Source organism: Xiphophorus maculatus, chromosome 19 (genome assembly GCF_002775205.1).
Source record: "Xiphophorus maculatus strain JP 163 A chromosome 19, X_maculatus-5.0-male, whole genome shotgun sequence".
NCBI lineage: Eukaryota > Metazoa > Chordata > Actinopteri > Cyprinodontiformes > Poeciliidae > Xiphophorus > Xiphophorus maculatus.
Window position 1 is genome coordinate 5,588,719 of NC_036461.1, and position 21,486 is coordinate 5,610,204.

Below are 21,486 nucleotides of genomic sequence, written 5' to 3' on the forward strand. Positions count from 1 at the left end.
TATCTTTATGTCGCTTTGATTAAATAATTCACTAAATTTTATTAGCAGTTTATAAGCCGACCGGTTCTGTGGAGCTTAACATTCAGTATTTCTGAACTAACTGAACTCTCAGTCTTAAAGTTTAATGCTGCTTCAGACACATTAAACTGATTCTTCTTATCCACACTAGCGCCCCCTGCGGCCACCTAGAGAAAACGTTTTTTCTTTTTTACCAAAAACACCAGAGAGTACCTTTAAAATCCAACGAAAATAAAATTTGAAAATTAAAATGTGTGGTTCTTGTTTACACTGCAGGAGTTCGGTTGTTGTGTTTTTCCTTTTGTCGAATCAGTAAGGTCTTTGGCGGGTATTTTATTTTATTTATTTTTTTGCCACAAAAGCACAATAGGAAAGCAGCTTGAAGTCTGATTTTTAGGATTTAACTACTCACCACAAACAGAAATGTGGTGAAGTAGTTAGGATTGTCTTTTTGTTTTCTTTTAAAGATAAATTAAGGATTATAAATTTAGTAAATTATTACTCTGTTCTACATTAATGAAACATTTACAAAATGATTAGAAGAAAAGCTGATTTCACATTTAGGCTAAATGGCATTTAAAAAAAATACTCAAGCGAAATGATTTATTCCTCAAAAAAATTAGGCCAGAAATATTATATACATACAAAAAAAATCATAACAATGCAAGACAAAAAAGAAAATGGCAGAAATCTGAAATAAAACCATTTCTCTTCAAGAAATACATCTACTGTGTTGTTAAATACATGTTTAGTCAGTGAATTATTTAGTTATTTTCTGGGGGAAATTAGAAATATATATCTATATATATTAAAAAAAAATTTACCCACATAAACAGCAGCAAACTCTCTGCTGTGGTTTATGGTTAAGCAGGACAGATTTAAGTGATGCATTTGTTCTTGGTTCACATAAAGACCAGGAGAAATAAATAGTCTTATTAATATAAGAGCCAATGGTTTCTCTTTTTAAAACATTAATCCTAGAAAATCAGTGCTTAAAACAGTTCAAATCAAATTATCTGACAAGGAAACCACAGAAATTAATTGGCAAAGGCTGTAATAAAGATTAAAAATAATATATGGCACCTATAGTGGTCTACTTGGATGTTTAGGAATTAGTTTTTCTAAATATGACAATATATTTATAAATTCAGGCCAATTTGGGTTAACTTAGTTCATTACAGAATAACAGCATCTATATATTTTTATCCAAAGCTGTTCCGAGTTAAAGCATGGCGGTTTCTGGGGGGCGACTCTTCCCTTAAACTCCAGCTCCATACAAAAATCTACACACACACACACACACACACACACACACACACACACACACACACACACACACACACACACACACACACACACACACACACCTGCAAGCATCTATCCACACAGTCAACACCAGTCGGTAAATGCCTCTTAAAAATGGACAAAAATAACGATTTTTCCACTTCGTTCTGTCAAACTGCCATCATTATTATTATTATTATTAGAGTGTGTACAGAAAACCTGTTATGAAAGTAAAATAATCAAAACAAAACTGATCAGGATATCAACTGTTTGATATAGAGAGCTTACTGTGCTGTCAATTATACAATTTACCCGTTTCTTAAAGGAGCATAGACTAACCGGAGGGGAAAAACAGGAAAGTGTTGCAGAAGAAAGTAAAAAGCAGAGACATTGTGCCTTGCAGACGCTGCGGTAATATTCACTGAATAAACATTTGAATTTCAGAAGAGCAGAAAAAGGCAGATAGTGCATAAAAAGTTATCTTTTTTTCCATTTCTTTCATTTTTTTCCCTCTCTCATTCTTAAACTTAAAATCAAGCTGCATTAAATACAGGCTGTTTGTACAGGACAATTGCACTTCACAAAAACAGAAATATACAAACACACAAGGAAATGTGAATCAAATTAATTACAGCAAAAGAAAATCTTTACTATTCAGGCGGATTATTAAAAAAGAAACAACAACAAAAAAACCTGTGGACTCACTTGTTGTGGATTACTTTAAGAGAAGAATAATAAGGAGGGTGAACATAAAAAGGGAGACAAGATGGTGGGGATCCTGAACTCCAGAGTGGACTGGTGCTGCACTATTCCAGGTTTGTGTGCATGCAACTCTTTCTCCTTCTTTTCCTCCTCCTCCTCCTCCTCCTCCTCCCATGTATTCCCTTCTTAGAAACCAAAAGCTCAGAGTGACGGAGAGACAGACTGCTGAGCTGAGCTGCAGTGGGTCTTGAGAGGATGGTGGTTTGTAAACTCTATGTTGTGTTAGTGGTAGGAAGGTGTGTTACCACATGTCGTCTGTAGATGCCGAGTCCTTGACAAGAGAGGAGAGGAAGGAAAAACCCTTCAGACTTTGGCTGTACACCCTCCAGATCCCCACCGAGACCCGCACAGCTTCCGGCATCAACGGTGCAAAAATAAAACACGTTTCTCCCCTTTCTAACACAAATTTATGTTCATCATTCATCAGGATTAATTTCTTCTAATGAAAATTTTGATTTATTGTTGTCACGATAAATTCCAGTTAATATCTGTATTTTTTCCCCACTGTTTGCTCAAAGAGAGTATGTGAAAATATGATTATTTAGTTTTCTGTCAGGATAACTAATTTTGCTGGACAATAAATTGTAGAAGTTATTGCAAAAAATGATAATATTGTTGTTTTGAGACAATTTTAAAGTAATGTAATAGTAATAATGGCATAATAATGAAAGAACACATTCTTAAAGATGAATAAACTTTAAATTCCAACAAACATTTAACACTGGAACTGGAAGACGTTTTAAATATCCTAAATAAATAAACAAAACAACAACAAAAAACTAATAAACTGAATTATGTAAAAGGTCTAGTTTAGACCAAAACACCAGACTGAAGAATGTTGTCATCCAATTTTTGGTAGAAAGAGAAAAACGATAAATCAGGCAAAAAGAAATTATTGAGTTTGTTTTAATTTATCATGTGATTAACTGATTTATTGTTTATTGTGACGGACCTACGCATTACAAACGGGAATGTTTTTTCATAGCAGAAATTGTGTTTGTGGGGCTTTAAATGCTGCGACACGCAATTACAGCCATACAGTTACCTAAATATTTATAATCCTCGCTTTTATAGTATCACAAAATATTGTGATAAAACGTAATGTCCATGCCGCCCACTGCGGTTACCAGCCATAAACATTATGACAGACTGATAGAGCTGGGTGATTTGGCTTAAAAAAAAATCTAATTTCAACACATTCCGACACTAATAAATTTTTTTCTCGCTTTCTTTTCTAAAACAAAAACTATTTTCAAAAAGTGGCTTTTATTCCAATCATGCACGATGGAGTATTAGAGACAGGCTACGAGATGTTTTGTTTAATTACGAGAATTTACTCACAATATTAGCAGAAAAAAGACACAAGTTTACCAGAAAGTGTCTTAAAATTAAGAGAAAAAGCTTAAGATTTGAGGTTTTGAAGTTCTGCTACTGATAATATTTTCATGCTAATTTGTTAAAAGATTAGTATTTCTGTTGGTATTTCTATTAAGTGTTAACTATTATCTGTAAAACGTATACCAAAGTATAACTTCATAAGATGCTAAACATTTATTTTGAATTTTTTGTTATTTTCCATGTTTGAATTCTCATAAAAGTTCTACTTCATCCTCTTAATTTTACAACTTCAATCTCAAATTATTCCAACTATTGGTGTAAGACTGTATACTTGTAATATTATGATTGTATTCTCGTAAATAAATATAAAATAATATAGTTGTAGAACTGAGCTGAATTCGAAGTTCAAATAAATATTGTCTTTAAATGGGCGGTGTTATGTGTTTTCCAGGCACAAGGAGCCATTTTATAGCATGACTATGTTACCTTTAGTTGTTATGAAAACATATATCAAATATGACTTAACAGAAATATGACTTTGATATGACACACCTTGAAATTAAGCCTCTGTCTGTATAAGAAGCTCAGCATCAGGTAGTCATCACAACATGTCTCCTCTATTTAGCAGCATTTTTACCAGAGTTTAACTGATTAGTAGCTGCTGTAAGGAGCTCTGCAGTTCCACGAGGTGTTTGCTAATTGCTGCTGGCTAGTCTGAAGGAGCTGAGTGTATTTAAGTGTTTTGCTTTTTGGTGAGGGGTGAAAAAAAATTTATTGAAAAAGAAAAAATCATAAAAAAATCTAAAAAAAAGAAAAATACTTCAGGAAAATCAAGAAAGTTGTTGACATATTGTTAGAAGCAGCCCTTATAAGAGCAACAACACACAAAAAAGAGGTTAATTCTTAAGAAATATTCAGTCTCAAAACTTTGGATAATAATAATCAGTTTTATAAGAAGTTAATCTGAATAATAACAAATCTGAGGAACTTTTTTCACAGCTAAACCTGCTAAAATATCCTGCACCTTGTAAAAGGAACCAAATTTATAATGTTTACAGGCTTATAGCTGAAATTTTGCTAACATTTACTTTTATTTCTTCCTGTTAAATTGACATGTTTAGAAAACAATTTCATATAAACCACTAAAATGTTTCAATTATTCACTGTGTTAACATCTCTTTGTGATTGTTGACCAGGAGAATAAAACGCTAGGTTAAATGTAAAAAGATTTAAGCAGCAGTTTTGTTCTTATAACACTAATATATTTCTCTAACAGCTAATGCAAAAATAAACTGCAGCAAAGTAGAGAAACTAGAAATAGAAAATTTTAAAGAATTAGAAAAAAAATAATTTGATGAAGAAGACAAGGATGGGACTTAAACTTAAACACAGATCAGGATTGCCAACAAAGATTTCACCACAAGGAGCGCAGAAAGAAGATTTTCTATTCAACGAAGGAACCAGACAAGATTAACAGGTTAGACCAAAGCATTAGTATTCAGAGGAAAAACAACAAACTGATGGAAAATTCAACAAAAATACCTTGATAACACATTCAGCATGATTCTTACACAATTCTGGTTACTTTTGCTTCAGGAGCAACAAGAAATCCACCAAACGGGGCGAATGTTGCTCACATTTTAACCAGAAAGAAAACATTATCTTTTTAAGCGATCATCTTAGAAGCAGATTAGATTTTGAGGAAGAGGGAGTGGATATCAAAATAGCATTGAAAATACATACAAGTTTTTCAACATGAATAAAACATTTGTTCTGTTAAGTTTCTTAAAGCTTGTGAAGAAGCATCAGCGCTCTTATTGAGGACTGAGCTGTTAAATTACTATTAATTTGACAGATTTAACATAATTTTATCTGGCTCAGCTGTTATTGGTGATCAGAGGGTTAAACATTGAAAAATATAATTTATTTTCCTACAACATTGATTGGTTTCAGGTTTTTCACCGGGTTGGACCAGAACACAAACAGATTCTGTTGACCAATTTAAATGTATATGACACTTTTAGATTAATGTCCTAGAAATTAATCCCCAGAAGTTCTTAGGAAATGCAGATAAAAAAACAAATACACACACAAAGGCATAAAATTTAATGTCTGCTCATAATAAGCAAAAACATTTATTTAGGGTTTAATTCAACCATGTAATAAACTCCACCACCTACAGTGTTTACTGGTCTGCTTGGATTATTTTTTAAGTGTGTGATTCATACAAAGTTTTAGGGTCACTATTCAGTTCAGAAACTATTTTTAACTTAGAAACCATTTTTTCTATTCAGTCGATCAAGAGAGTCTGTCTAAATTATGCGACTGACGAGAAAAGACGATAAACAAATATTACATTTATAAGGTTCCATACTGTATCAAACTGCATCAGTTTATATTTAAATAAAAGTAGGTTTGCGCATAAAATTACGCAACTTAATTTCCAAGTATTAGGCTAGCATGGCTTTAGAAGAAAAAAAAAATCAAATAATTATTTCAAATATAGTTAAGCAGAGTAAAATTGATTCAAATCTCCCAAGACTAGGAATTGCAATTCTCTATATAATATTTTTTCTGCATCTCTAATTGGTTGTGTTGATTTGTTTGTTCAAATTCTTGTATTTAAATACAAAATGTCTGATGTTTGACATCACAGACTTCACAAAGTTGTTTTCTCATTATTATAAGAGTTGCAGAAACCCTCAAACACAAGAACTCGCTGTTTTCAATCTGAACAGCCAAAAAAACCTTTATGATTTTTTTCTGAGTGTAATAAACATTAGAGGAAGGTTATTTTAATTTGTAAATGAGAAAAATCTTGTAATTCCTTCATTTCTGTTGGATTCAAACCTAAAATCAAAATATTTAGAAATTGCTAAATTTTTTAACTATTATTTTATGTCTTAAGAATAAAAGAGATGGAATTGGCTAAAATCGGACAAGAAACCAGGCTAAACATGCAGAAAAACTAGAAATATATATCTACAGAAATCTACATATTTAAATTTTTATTTAACTTTATTCAATTTGTTCACCTAAACAACAAATCGTGGTGTGGTGCACCACGGAGTACCACACAGTCGTATGCTCGAGCCTCTATTGTTACAGTTCATATGTGGCAGGATTTTATTTCAACAATATTATAAATGTGAAGTTTGTATAAAATTGTTTATTCATTCTTTGCCTTTATTTTGTTTAGTCAACAAGCTGTTTCTCCAGACATTTATTGGTGTTTTAAGTTCTGTTATGCTGCTCTTGGCAGTTGGCGGTTACCATAGTAACTGGTAACCGACAGCTCCTCCTGCTTTTTCTGTCACCGTTATTATTAGGTTACGCTCTGTATGTTCTTGACAAGTATCGTATCTTAAAATATATTTTTGGACAAATTTTATAGTGTGCAGTGTTTCAGGAATAAAATTGCTATTTTTAAGTATGTTTTTAAATGTTATTATTGTTAATGTTGCCCATTTCAGCTATAATGATAATAATAATAATTTTTACTTTATTCATCCCAGCAGGGAAATTATTTCGCAGTTACAGCACACGACAGGAGCTGTGTCTGCAGGCAGCCAGCTGAGCCGGCGCCATTTTTTGAAGAAGGACATGTGGCAGAGGTCGTCAGGACCCGCGACGTCCACGGGTCTAAGGCCTCCAAACGTGGGGCGTGCTAACCCGCTGCGCCACCACAGCACGCCCTGTTTTATTATATTATTATATTACTATGTTTTATTATAAAAATGTTAACTCCTTCTAACTTCTATAACCAGATGGTAATACTAGTAGTTGGCAGACCTTAAACATAGAAAGTTTACACGTACATTCCCATAAAGTTAGATTTTTAAACACATTAACGTTTTCATTTCTTAATGAATCATATTCAGATGCATTTACTGATAAAGGATATTTAAAACCAAAAGTTTATGGAAGTTATTTCTTCCATAAAATACCATTACTAAATTACTGCACCAACGAACACAAGGTTAAAGAAAAGCCAAGTAATTAATCCAGAATGGCCTATACAATGCAGAGAGGACTTTAAGGTAAATAATCTATTTGGGATTTCCACAGAGCTCTTATTAACAGACTGTCATGCTTAGATATTACCGATTCTTCTGCTATATTTAAATGTTTTACAGCATTTTTATACATGTACATTATCAAACTCAGAAACCTGTTATGTAATATAATCAAATAGCTCAGGAAAGAAGGCAAAAATTTAACCACACAGTCAGAAAAGGAGGACAGGAATGTGAAAATCACCATCATAAAATGAAGTTTTTTCTCTAATATTGTTCCAGATATGAAAATTAGATTTAATTGAGACTACACATGGCTCAATATTTTTGTTACCCAATAAACGTAACGAAATTATGCAACACAACACATCTGGTTTGACAGGTATTTAAACAAACATTAATTACCACATTTAAAAACATGATCCACTCTAGTGGTGTAACTCGAACCTTAAATACAAATATAATTAATTAATGCTTTGGTTAAATGCTGATTTACAGTGCCGTGAAAAGTATTGAACTTTTACGCATTTTTCTTAGTTGCATTTAAACTGCAAACGTTAGTGTACTTTATTGGGATACAAGCAGAAGTGAAAGAAAAACAATGAATAATTATCAATGTTTTGTTCAACCAATTTTTGCTGCAGGATTTCTGTCCGTTTTTTAGCTCTAGAGACAATAATTTTCTCATTTTGCCACAGATTCTAGGATGTCTAGACTTTGACTGAGCCGTTTAAACTAGGAATGCACCGATTTATTTTTTACACTTTTATACCAATAAAGATATCTGAGATTTGGTGGATATCGGTCTGATGCAGAAAAATAGTGCTGAACAAACTTAAAACATTTTCTTTTTTAAACGTACTGAATTACAAATTTATTTGATAGATTACTGCACAAATAGAGAACACTTAAATAAAAAATAGCTTCACAAGCTTGGTCAAATAAATAAAACCAACGCAAATTTAATTTGTTCAGTCAATGTAAAATAAATGATAAAGAAACTGAAACAATAGCTTAACTATCCTGGTCAAACATGTAAACAAAGAAACCTTTTTTCAAATGGTTCAGAAATATAATGCAAAATAAGTAATAAAGCATGACATCATTCAGAAAAAGCATAGAGTTAGACAGAATAGATCTAATTCAGACATACTGTCACAATACCTGAGTTTTTTTAGATATTGAAGCCGATACAAATATTAATATTGAATCAGAGTATCAATAATTTTAACACATTTATTCAGTTCCCACCTGGGTGCTTCAAGAGGCTTTTAAATCTTGGAAAGTTTATAACCTAAACGTCTTTGGTCTCCATGATGCCATTTGTTCTCTGACAAACCTCTGAAATGAACAAACTATTCTGAAAGTCGTTAGTTGCACAATATTTTATTTAACGATATGTGAGCATAGAGGACTGAATACAAATTTTTATTTTCTTCACATCCATGCACTACTTTGTGCTTTCCAACGCATAAAATCCCAATAAAATTCACCAAGGTTTGTGGTTCAGCGGTTAGGAATGTTTTAAGACACTGTAGATCATCTTGTTGCAGCGTCAATCCATAATCACCCAGCCCATGAATCACTGTGTTTAAAAGAAAAATGTGGATCTTCCTAGATATAAAAGCATGCAACAGATAGACTTTGAGCTTTGCTGGTCACACAATCACAACCATGCAGAGAGCAAAAAGAACTGGATACTTACAGTGTCATCGCTTCGGTACGGGTTAAGTTTGTTGTACACTGCTTCAATAACACTTCGTCTGCAGAAACAAGGGTAAAACAAATCATTTTAAAACAAAAAAATCCTGTTTTTAAGATAATAATTTATTGGATATCATAACAAAAAGCCCAGTTTATCATAGCAGAAGGTATCGCTTACTTGCTGGCCAGCTCTCCACCAGGAGGGAGGTTCGGGATGCTCTCAGACGCTAACGTCCTCATAACGTGGACCAAATCTGGGATGCCTTCATCTCCCTGCTTTTTGATTATCTCTATAAGAAAAACACAGGAATGTGCGATATGGCATAAAATTAATATCACAATATATATTGTGATGGGTGGCATGCAAAAATGATACATATTACGATATAATTTGTATAAAACATACAATAGAAACAGAAAAAAAATCAAACATATTTGTATATATTTTACAAATACAAAAATATTTAACACTTGTTTTTGTGGATGTTATTTGTATTTAATGTTTGTAACTGTTTTGTTTTATGCTGCTGCCTATCACTGACAGGTCCTCCTTAAAAAAAATCTGATTTTAAAGGAGACCTGGCAATGATAGGCAGCAGCATTATCTCAATAGTGACTACCTTGTTAAATCAAAGTTAAATAAATAAGTGAAAAATGTATATCTAGAAACACAGTAGCTATATTGTAATGGATTTTTGTGTCAAATCCTGATTTTTCTTTCCAGTGTTGACTGGAACTTGTAGTTAGCTGCATTGCTGGTATTCAGTGAGCTGCATGCTTCGTTTTAAGGTGGTAAAGCAAACGGCTTGTATGTCCTCTCTTCCACATACTTCACAGATTACATTTTTATGCTCCTGGTCTGATTGTTTAATCCTCCAGCGGTGTTAAGAGACAGGGTCATTTAAACTGCATACATTTTTTAGTCTGTGTGCAATTCAGCAGAGTCGCACTGTGCACTTTTACGAGGTTTTCTTTTTGTGCTTTCAGAAAGACACCATCACCTCGCCCCACGGCGCTTCCCCGCTGTCCGACCGTGACATCTGCCCTGCTCCTCCTGAGTATAAACCGATTTTGCATATCCAATTATTAATATCAAATCACGAAGAGAGAATCTACTTTTTCTTTTTTTTTAATATAGAAAAATCTTCTTACTAAGATTGTTTTAATGCTCTCACATGTTGGCCAAAATGTTTAGGTGTAAATTATTTCCAACTGAAAATGAGATCCAGTCATTCTTACGCAGGGAATTAAGTAAATAAAAAAATGATTCAAAAGATCATAGTAAATCCAAAATGCAAAGAGAATATTGCTTGAGCAATGCGTCGTTTATTACTTTCCTGCTAAAAATAAAGTATGTAATAAAGCAGTTACATTCAGTTTTCCAAGGATACGGTTCACACAGTAGCTAAATGTGACCTAAATCTGATTTTTTCAAGGCTAAATTCAGATCTTTCCACCAAAAGAAATTTTAAAAATCCAATTTATTTTGAATCAAGATATGTTTCCAATTGCATTCAAAGCGTCATGTTGCATTTTATCTGTCTTTTATGCCACTGATGTCAGATAAGTGTCATAATTCTGCACCAGAAGAATCCAGACAAAGTAAATCCAGACGTATATCGTTATTGATTTATTTCTTGACATAGAAAGGGATAAAATGGAGAGAAATTGGTAGGAAATGAGGGTTTGAAGCAGAAAACTGACCTGCAGCTCATTAAAAGTTTGTTTTCACATACAGACTGAACGAGGTGCGGCTACATCTGATGCTAAAGATAAGAGAAGCGGCTTGCTATGCCCCCCTGGCTCTGGTATTTGTGTAATCTATTTGGGTGATCAGTTGGTCACGATCCTTAGCTTTAGAGAAATGGTGTGACGCATTTCCAGTGAAGCTAAAGCAATGCCTTAAATAGTTATAAAAACATTTGTTTTAATAGACGTACATGTTTAAAAGTGCCTCAGAAATCACATTATTAGTATTTAAACGATTTATGCAGGCAATAAGTTAAGATTTCATAAAAATTAAACATTTTTAAAAGATTTAAAGAGGTGGTTCGGTTCAGTCTATGCTAATCCTTAACTGACAATTTTACACATGTACATTTCTAAATATCCTCCTCAACATATAACCATAAATCAAAATGCATAAATTGAACACAGCTTGATGAGAAAGCGAAATAAATACACTGACCTACTGTTAAATCTCAAAAAACATTAAGAAATGATAAATTTTAATTACCATACATTCTCTATTAACAGCAAAGATTTCAGCAAAGGTAATAGAAACAAATGCTGAACCAATTTTTACTCAATGAAGCAGTTTACGTTTATATCAATTTACCGATCGTGTAGAGTCAAAGAGAAAAACTGCAATCCTTTTTTAACTCAGTATGTCTCAAACAAATACAGTAAAATATATGTGGATCAAAATGTTTTCTATATCTGTTAATGCAGGTTTTTCCTCCTAAAAAAATCAGTTTTAGTGTCAGATTAATAAAGATTAATTCCTCCAAATAAAGGAACATTAGGATCAAGTTTTCATCTCTATATTATGAGAAACAAACTTCTCAGGCTGTTAAGACTAAATATTATTAATATCAGAGTTGGGTAGTAACTAGTTACTAACTAGTTTACTTGAGTAACTTTTTGGGAAAAATAACTATTTTTAGGAGTATTTTTACTTTGCTGTACTTTTTACTCTTACTTAAGTAAAATTTCCAGATACAAACAAGTTTTAATCAAAACTTTACATGAATAATTTTTATTTTCATCTCAGAAATACCAAAGTTTCCACATAATTTTATATTTTTGTTTGTCTGATGATATAATTTTAAAACATTTATTGAAGTTTTAATCAGTTGCTCAGTGCTTGAGTAGCCTTTTTATCAAATACTTTTATACTTTTACTTAAGTAACTATTATGGAATATCTCTACTCTTACTTGAATAAAATTTGGGGATTTTCTACTCACTAAGAGTAACTTCACTCAATAAATAAAAATCTTGTTTTAACCTAGACTTCACCAGACACACACCTAAAGTTTTTGTTATTTTTATAAGTTTTATAATTAAACAAAAATAATATTTTGAAAATGTTTATTTTGCCTGATTTTGTTATTATGTTATTCATATGAATTTCTTTCAGTTTGGCCTTTAAAATAGTCAAATTTCCACATAACTTTATATTTTGGTTCTTCTGAGACTTTATTCAAGTTTTAATCAGTTACTCAGTACTTTTTTACTCTTATTTGAGTAATTTCTTGCATGTCCACTTTTTATTTTAGTGCTACTCTTGCTTGAGTTTTGCGTTCCCTCCCTCTGGTTTTTATTATATCAATGTTTCGTACCTTCTACTCTGGCTTCAAGATATTTGTCCAGCTCCGCCTCACGTTTCACAGCTTCTGGAGAAACCTTTGGGGCCCCAGGAAAGCAGATTAACACAACACTCATATTGTCCCGGCTCCCCTGTGGAAAAATACATAAATAATAAAGCAGCAACGTAAATCAAGGATAAACCAGGCAGCGCGTTAACATGTCGGTGCAGGTTTGGCGGACGTGTCATACCTTGTACAAGCAAGTGTCAACAATCTCATTGCTGACTTTTTCAAGATCCTCTGTAACTTCCAGCCTTGACCTCACAAAGTCACAGAGTTCCTCGTTGGCCATGACATCCCAGATGCCATCACAAGCAAGTATAATAAATTCATCTTCCCCCTCGCTTCTTTCTATCGCGTACACTTCAGGCTCTGGGGAAACGAGCTGCTCTGTTGGGCCCTTTCCATGGACACACTTGTAGTCGAAGTCACCCAGGGCTCTAGACACAGCGAGGGAGCCGTTAACTCGCTGGATCATGACCGAGCCGCCGGCGTTCTGGATCCTCTCCTTCTCCAACGGGTTGCTGGGTTTGTGATCCTGTGTGAAGAAGTGCACAGCTCCCCCCCTGCTGAGGAGGCCCCGCGAGTCTCCACAGTTGATAAAGTAGATATGGCTTGGTGAGATCATCACACCTACTGCGGTGGAGCCGCTGCGGTCCACGCCATGCTTCTTCTCCGAGATGGTTCGCATGTGTTCGTCGATCTGTAGGAATCCCGTGCGGATGCCGTTCTTCACGCTCTCCACGCTGGTGGACTCCTGTATGGCGCTTTGGAAGTCTGAGTTGCTAGTGATGTGCTCCAGCAGGTGCTCGCAGCAGTACTTAGCTACCTGAGAGCCAGCGTGCCCGTCGTACACGGCGAAAAACGACCAGGGGTCGAGGCCGTGGGGAAGACCAATCACCGCAGTGTGTGCGTCTTCCATCTCAACCCGCCAACCCTGCATGCTGCTCAGCCCATACCTCAGGTGGTTACCCTCGCCATGGGAATTGTACTTTTCCATCTTTGGTTTGTCCAGAAATGCCCCCATTGTGTCCCTCCAACAACCTGAAAAACAGATTCAGTGAAACGTTGCAAAAGATTAGTGATTTTGTCATCAAAATGTGTTAAAAATGTGCGATTAATCGGGTATTCTGACGATTAATCGCATTAAAAAATTGGCAAATTCTGCAGATTTTTTATCTGACCGCTTAAACATTTTTAAAACGGTATTGGAAATACATTAACAAAATTCAAATAAATAATAAAATAAAGCAAACTGCAACAACATGACACTCCTTTAGTGAATCATCATTTAATAGAAAAATAAAGCATCTACATCTAAAACAATACTTTTACTTTTTTCATAATAATTGAATAGCATAAGGTGCTTGATAAAATATTTGAATCAGGTGAAGCTAAAACAACATCTTAGAGTACTGAGTAGAACATATTTACAGAAAAAGATGCAAAATGTATATTTTTTGCACAGTTTTGGTTTAATTACTGCTCTAAACATGTTATTCTTTCAAAAATAGGTCCTATTCTCCAGTTACCGATTAATTAATTGCTAAATCAGTTGACGGCTATTTCAATAATCGATTAATCACAATTAATCGTTTCAACCCTAACTGGAAAGCATCAAAACTGCTGTCTAAAGAAAACAAAAAACATCTCATATGTTTATGTGTCCACACATTTAACAACATAACCATACAGAAACATCCCGGCAGTGTAGAACATCCAGACTGTTTTTTAAAATGACAGAAAGCTTGCAGTTTGTTTTAATCCTGTGGGTAATCCATACACCACCAAAGACAACATCCAAGGAGCCAGAGAGGAGGACAGATTTTCCTAAAGGCCAGCTTTGCCTAGGTAGCATGGCATTCTCGCAAACAATGTGCCATATGTATGCATAGCTTAGCCGTCATGCTGCAGCTAAGCTATGCATTCCCTTTCTGCAGCTAGAATAAGGCCAGGATAACGCAACATGTTTGACAGAAGCAAAACTTCCAGATGAGAGATTCAACTCTAATCAGCTTGTTTGGACATAATGTTGCTTTCATCATAAATGCTTTTTATCACACAGAAAACCAAAGGTTGAAATGTGTTTCTTAAATTTCATGTGTGAAATGTCTCTTTAACGACATGAAAAGTGTTGCTGTTTTTATTTAGGAGTAAAACTTTAAACTGTTGGCATTTTTTAAGGCCTATTAAACACACCTGATCAACCAAGAGGATTCACATTTTCAATAAAAAAAGAGAAAATTCAGGAGTGAATTTCCAGTTGTCATTTGTACACCAATTATTTTATTAATAACTACCACTGCCTGTGCTATCACCTGAAAAACAGAGCTTTTATTTGAATTAAAGTTTTTAAAATTTCCAAAGACAACAGAAAATAAACTTAAAATATCTGAAATATCTTTTGTAATCCTATTTTCACTCCTGTTAATTTCATAGTTTGATGTTAACCATCTTTGATTTACCTGAAGTAGATTTTATCTTTTTAAAATCAACCAAGTAGTCCGTTAGCTTGGGTTTTCAAACACTCATATTCTAAAAAAAAATGCACTTATTTTATATGTAAACACATGCTTACCGTCTTAGGTAGAATATTCTTTGTTACTGTTTTTAAATGATGCATCTATATTATAGGGTTCAACCTTTTTAATGAGTAAAGGAACTCATATTTTTACCACTAAAAATGCAGAATATTCATCAAAGATCATTTGTAGATGATTTTATGGTAATGTCTCTCAATATTTTTGAACAATATAAATTGTTAGTGATTGTGCATCTCTATTTTTCCCAGGTTTTAATGTAACCTGATGGACATAAATGGCTTAAAATGTTAAACACTCTAATGGCTTCGATTTTTTTTGACTACACTCATGATCTTGGCATCATTTAAGTTATTTCAATGCTTTTTAAAATTTTAAATAATACATTTTCAACTAAAATTGTTCTTAGCATACCACCAATTCACAACAGATGTCATATCAAATTGCTGTACAAGTCAGATTCAATTTATTTCCAAAAAATAGAAAGAATGATTCCAATTGATTCCAAATCAAACTAAATTACATAAATTCAAAAAGTGTAATTGAATTTAGTTCAAAAAGCCAGTTGGTAAAACGTTATTAATCTAAAGAAGCTGATTGACTTTGCAGCAACCTCTCCTCCTGACCAAGTATGTTATGGCAGCAGACGGTTGATTGTTTTGACACACAACTCCTGAAAGCTAACGCCTATAATTAGTTATCGTTCTTGGAAAGAAACTCGATCAGCTGTTCAAATATTAAGTCAAGAGAAATAAAATAGGTATTATGTCTACAGTAGTAGAGTGTAGTTAATGTATGAAGTGAGTTAAAGCAAATAACACGTCTCCGATCCATCTGTGGCAGCAGATTAGCATCTTGAATGTTGAATTCAAAGCTCTGTTCTGTCTAAAAATAGTAGACATGTGTTCACATTTTGACTACTTATTAGGAACGCTGTCGGTGCTGAAAACATTCAAAATCTCACAGAGAAACTAAAGTATTCAAGTTGAATATTGAGGAAATGACAAGCCTCGCTCCACCGGTGATCGACTTAATTTTTAGACAGACATGGGTCCAACCCTGAGGCTAGAGTTTGCTACCTGAGTGACCAGTTTGTTGGTAACAACCTGCTCAAATACCACAGTTCCGCTTGTGGTGGCATGAACTGGTTCCCATACTGGCCCAGTTCAGTCAGGATCAGTTAGGCCCGCTGGATGAAGGGCTAGCCCAGAATCAGATAAACAAACAGCCCTGCCAGTGTGCGGCCCTTGACCCTTGTCCCTCTCCACTAACTCTGACAGGCCTTCTCACCCTGTTGTGCTAACGTAACGTTAAAGCAGACAGAGCCGCCAAAGCTGGCCTAATCTAACGTCGATACGCTAATTTAGCATGGAGTGCTAACTGCCCGGCTATCCCCCAGCAGCTGTCGGCCAAAGAGTAAAAAAATTACTTACCAAGCAGAGAAATTATCAGATGACAACAACGAAATGTGCAATAGGGACCGAGTGTCCGCAGTTACCACCAGAAGGTGTTCAACGACGAAATGTAAGGGTTAGCGGTGGCTAAGCTAGCTAGCCTACAGCTAGCAGTGAACTGTCGTCACTCAACACTCAGTGCATATAAACTCTGGAACTGTGCTCCCTCTTTACGCGCTCCCGTTTTGCATTACATTATCTCAGCTTTTGAGCAAAATAATAAGCTCGGCTCTTGTGTTTCTGAGGGGGAGAATCAGTGTACGGCCAAGCCAGGGAGGGAAGCTGAACCGTCTGCCCCAGCCTCTCCACTTGACAGCTTGACAGCTCGGTAGCTAGCGTTAGCTTGTGAGACGCCACGGGGATAGGACCCGGATGTTCCAGACTGCGTCTATTCGAAAACATGACATCATCATTGCTGTTCTGCTGCAACCCATGTGCACGGAGAGCGTTACACAACGCTACATCTAAACCACAATGTCACACTTTTATATGTATGTGGTGAAAATAGTAATGTAAAAATCAAAATGTATTTAAATCAATGCTTGATTGGTATTACATAGCCTACTCGTGTAGGCAGATTTAACCCTGTGAGTGACGTAACATTACTGTTTTTTAACTGCTGAAGTGCATTTTTCTGAACAAAAAGGTATCATTTGTGCACATCATGGTAGTTTCTATTTCCTTATCTTAACAAATTGCTAATTATTTTGGACATGCAAGTTTGTCTTACACCAAATCAGGAGATGCTGCTGCTGCTGACCCTCCCACTTGTCTGTCTCTAATAGTCAGGTTAAGAGGCAGCAGGAGGGGCTGAACCAGAACCAGGCTGCTGGTCTAAGTATTTCTGATAACATTACTAAAACTGCAAAATAAGATGGCTGTTCAAAGAGCTCTGTATCCAAACAAACTAACGTAAAGCTTAGTGGAAGGAAAAAGTGTGGTAGAAAAATGATTGTATAAAAAAACTACAGCTGTTATTCGTTGCTGTTCTGTTTCCCTGCTGTCTAAAGTAATTTTTTCAGCTGATTTAACCACTTTATTTGGAAATGAAGGTTGGAGAATCTGGAAAAGGAGCGAGGAGCTTCAGGATCTGAGATGCTCGTTCTTCACAGGCTGATCTTACAATTCTTGCAAAAGAAATCTCAAAATGTATTGAATGCATATCCTGTTCCGCCTAATAAATAAACAAAAATGTGGCCATACAGTTTACTGGTCTTTTGTAATATTTTAACATTCTGTTAAACATATTTTGAGTTTTAAAACCACCAAAACAACTTTTTGGATTTTATTACAACAAAAAAAAAATAGAATTTGATTATATTCTAAGTTTTAAAATGTATTTAAGTTGTCTGCAGTTTACGTAGCTATTTTTGTGTAATTAGAAATATGAACTAAATTATAAAAAATTGTAGCATGATAAACTTAGCTTTTTATTAGCTGACTCAAAACCACACAAAGGTGGTTTATGATGCCACTGATTGTGAGATTATGGAGCAGTGGTTTTGACATTATGTTATCTAAATAGCTGAATATGAAAGCTTCATTTAAACTTAAACTCTTAAATAATGCAGCAGCTTTACAAGATCAATAAGATCCCACACACACACAGAGAGAGACAGAGAGAATTCAGGAAACATTCTTGCTCTTCATTGATAAACATTTTAAGATTTTAGAGATTTTTCAGGCATTTTTTGCTGATTTTACAGCATTAGCTTCATTATTATTGGTCAAATTCAACTTAATAATTTCAGACAGTCTAAACATTTTTAACAATGTAACTAATCAATTTTTTTTTTTATGTTGTTCTTGGTGTTAGAACAAAAACATGTAAATGTAGATTTACAATATATTCTGTCCTGTTATGAGAGTCAGTTTGTAATTGTTTTGTTTTGTGTAATCTAATTGATTTATTGGTACTTTAGCACTGTAAATTGATCAGGCTTTTATTTACACATTTCTGATAATTATTGAGTCGGTAAGTGATATATTTCATTAAATTGAGATAACGGGTCGGTTTAAATAAGTGTTCACTAATTATTTAGTTCTTGCTTATGTGTTTATGTACGCACATGTTTTCTGTTGTCTTACTGGTTTCTTGATTTCTTTATTTTTTAAAACCTGCTTGAAATAAAGAAATAAGTAAACAAAATTAATTAATTAAAACCTGAAGACAAATCATCCTTTTTCAAACAAAGCCAATATTTATGATTCCAAGTCAGGGTGGAAAGCCCAGATTATGCATAACTATAACGTAATTTTTTAGTATAATGAGCGAGAAAATAAATTGAAGAACCGTAAAAAAAAATTAATATTAGCATCAATGCAGCATCTCTGCCAACCTTCAGATTAAAAAGTTTGGGTTCAGCTGGAGTCTCTTTGACTCAGTAAAAGCCTGTTTTCCTTCCAATGTGCTGATCTGTCAGAAAGCAACTTGGCGTTGGTCACTTACGTAACCTCTGCTCTGTGGGTGCAGACGAGATTCGCCCTCTTGGTGCTCCTGTCAAACTGAAACCCCGCAGTTCAGCTGAACTTATCTGAACCATAATCTGATCCAAAACAAAAACAAGGACACGCTCTCTCAGAGGTCGCACGAAGCTTAGAGTGTCCATGAAAACACAAAGTCACAATCACAATTTAAATTTCATCATAGAAAGAGAACTGCAGCATTTTTATTACTACCAGTGAAATCTTAATGTGAATTATTTCTGAGTTAGTAAAAATTGTATCTCTTTGTAATGTGTGAAGTCATGGGAAAATTAGGACACTAACAAATATTTCAGACTTACAAAGACTTGTACACAGAAATATTTCCTATTAAAGATAAACTATTATGCAAAATTCATATTTCCCATGTTTTTATACTTCCATTTGGGTCTAAATTGTGTCTAATAACAGCCCAAAAGTTGGTTTGGGCTGTTTCTAAAACATAATGTTTTTAAAACATACCTTCCTTGGAAACAGTAATAAAACAAACCACTTCATTTTACTGGTTTGGGGCAATAAAATTGGTTTATAAGAAATTAAAGTTTTTTGGTGTCTGGAAAATTAGCAGTTTCAAAAACCTCCCAATTGTTGAGTCTCACTAAGCTGTTACCTAGCAACGTCAGCAAAGTCTAGCCCATCACCTAGCAACCCGAGCTGAGCTCCAGAACGTTTGGTCAGCTGGTTTTATTGCTGTATGTGCTGTACAATGGCTGCTGGAAAACACAACAAGTGTTTCGTTGTTGACTTACCATCCAGAAACCACTTGCTGCATTCTTGTTGGTTGTGCAGGAGGCTCCACCTCTGCTTTTCAAAGATGTATGGCTGTATAATTGCGCATCTGTTAGCACCCATTTTCACATATGAGTGTAAATGTTGAATTCCAGCAGCTTATTTGGATATAAAGTGACAAGACGCCCTAAAACAGCTCATTCTGTTTTGTTGAATGTTCTAAACTCTGTGTGCGGAGGAATAAAGATCTCTGCATAAAGAAAATTAATGTCTGATATTTTTTCACAAGTGTATATCCACAAAATCTATGTAATTATTAATTGAAAAGGAAAAATCTGCCACTGCCTCTTTAAACTCAGTGCAGCGTAGAACATCCTGTACATCTCATGTCTTCATAGGGCCGAATAAGTTGGTTTTATTTCTCTTTTCTTTTCTTTTTTTTTTAAATTGAGAGCTCCAGGATGAAGACATTTATTTACTTCTTGGTAATTTTCTGAAGAGGACACAGCGTTAAAAATGTAAATCAGTTCTGTGAGGCTGTAAGATCATTTTAGACATATAGCAGCATGAACATCCTGACTGCCAGGGGACTGTTTGTCCTGAGTGGGACACCACCAGTAACAGGATACGTCCCAGTACATACACTTCAAATAGCATGCTGAGCTGCCCTGATGCACATCATGTGTCTAAAATTAACTAGATTTTTAAAAGAAACTTCTCACTGAACTGTACTCACAGTTTGTGTTTAAAATAGCAGCAGCAGGCCGACATCACCAACCAGATTCGTTACTGTCTTTGGCAGAATCATAATTCAACATGGTGTATTATTTACTACTAAGAGTAGAAGATTAAGAAACACCAGACTCAGCAGTTATGACATGTATTTAGCTGAAACTGTGTAACTTCATTAATAAGTAAGTAAGTAAGTCAAGTTTATTTATAAAGCGCTTTTCACAGACATCAAATCACAAAGCGCTGTACAATATAGATCAACCTTAAAACCATACAAAACATAAAACCAAGATAAGAAACAAAATAAAATCAAGACATAAAAGCCTGGGAAAATGAAAATGTTTTTAGCTGCTTTTTAAAAATCTCCACAGAGTTAGCAAAGCAGAGCTGCAAGGGCAAACTGTTCCACAGCCTTGGGGCCACCGACTGGAAGGCCGGTCCCCTTTAGTTTTTAACCATGTTCCTGGAACGATAAAAAGATTCAGACTTTGAGAACGAAGACCATGAGCTGCAGAATATTTAGTTAAAAGCTGACAAAGATAACCAGGAGCCTGGCCATGTAATGCTCTGTATGTCAGCACAAGAACTTTAAAACGAATTCTAAAATCAACTGGGAGCCAGTGGAATGAATATAGAACCGGAGAGATATGACAGAATTTACTGGTTTGGTGAGAAGTCTGGCTGCTGCGTTCTCTATAAATTGCAGACGTGAAATTGAGGCTTTATCCAGGCAGTTAAAAAGGGCATTGCAGTAGTCTACAGTAGAATGAATGATTTTCTCTAGGTCAACTCTGGAGACCATTTGTCTGATTTTAGAAATGTTTCTTAAATGAAAGAAACAAGAACAGGAAACAACCTTTATGTGTGAGTCTAAACCTAATGATGAATCAAATGTGACACCTAGATTTTTACCTTTGATTTTACTAACGGGCAGAAGGATGCAATTGTCTGGCTGATATTGTTGTGTAAGTGACTGGGAGCAATAATCATAGTTTCTGTCTTACTGGTGTTTAAAACCAGAAAGTTACTGGAGAGCCAATCACTGCAGGACAAAC

General features: G+C 34.6%; 1 protein-coding gene across 3 annotated transcripts; it reads right to left on the reverse strand.

The window, feature by feature from the left end:
* Positions 1 to 606: 606 nt before the first annotated feature.
* Positions 607 to 16,836, reverse strand: ppm1a (protein phosphatase, Mg2+/Mn2+ dependent 1A). Of its 3 annotated transcripts, none has more exons than XM_005801101.2 (6): positions 16,466 to 16,835; positions 12,683 to 13,536; positions 12,466 to 12,583; positions 9,301 to 9,412; positions 9,124 to 9,181; positions 607 to 2,335 (listed from the first exon to the last, which is right to left on the reverse strand). In XM_005801101.2, exons 2-6 carry the CDS (start codon positions 13,517 to 13,519, stop codon positions 2,306 to 2,308), a joined length of 1,155 nt encoding a protein of 384 aa, XP_005801158.1. In that variant the 5' UTR covers positions 13,520 to 13,536; positions 16,466 to 16,835; the 3' UTR covers positions 607 to 2,305. The 3 variants fall into 3 exon arrangements, with proteins under 3 accessions (XP_005801158.1, XP_023208626.1, XP_023208625.1); XM_023352858.1 differs by lacking the exon at positions 607 to 2,335 and adding an exon at positions 8,789 to 9,003 and having other exon boundaries at positions 16,466 to 16,836; XM_023352857.1 differs by lacking the exon at positions 607 to 2,335 and adding an exon at positions 8,789 to 9,032 and having other exon boundaries at positions 16,466 to 16,836.
* Between the last annotated feature and the right edge of the window lie 4,650 nt (positions 16,837 to 21,486).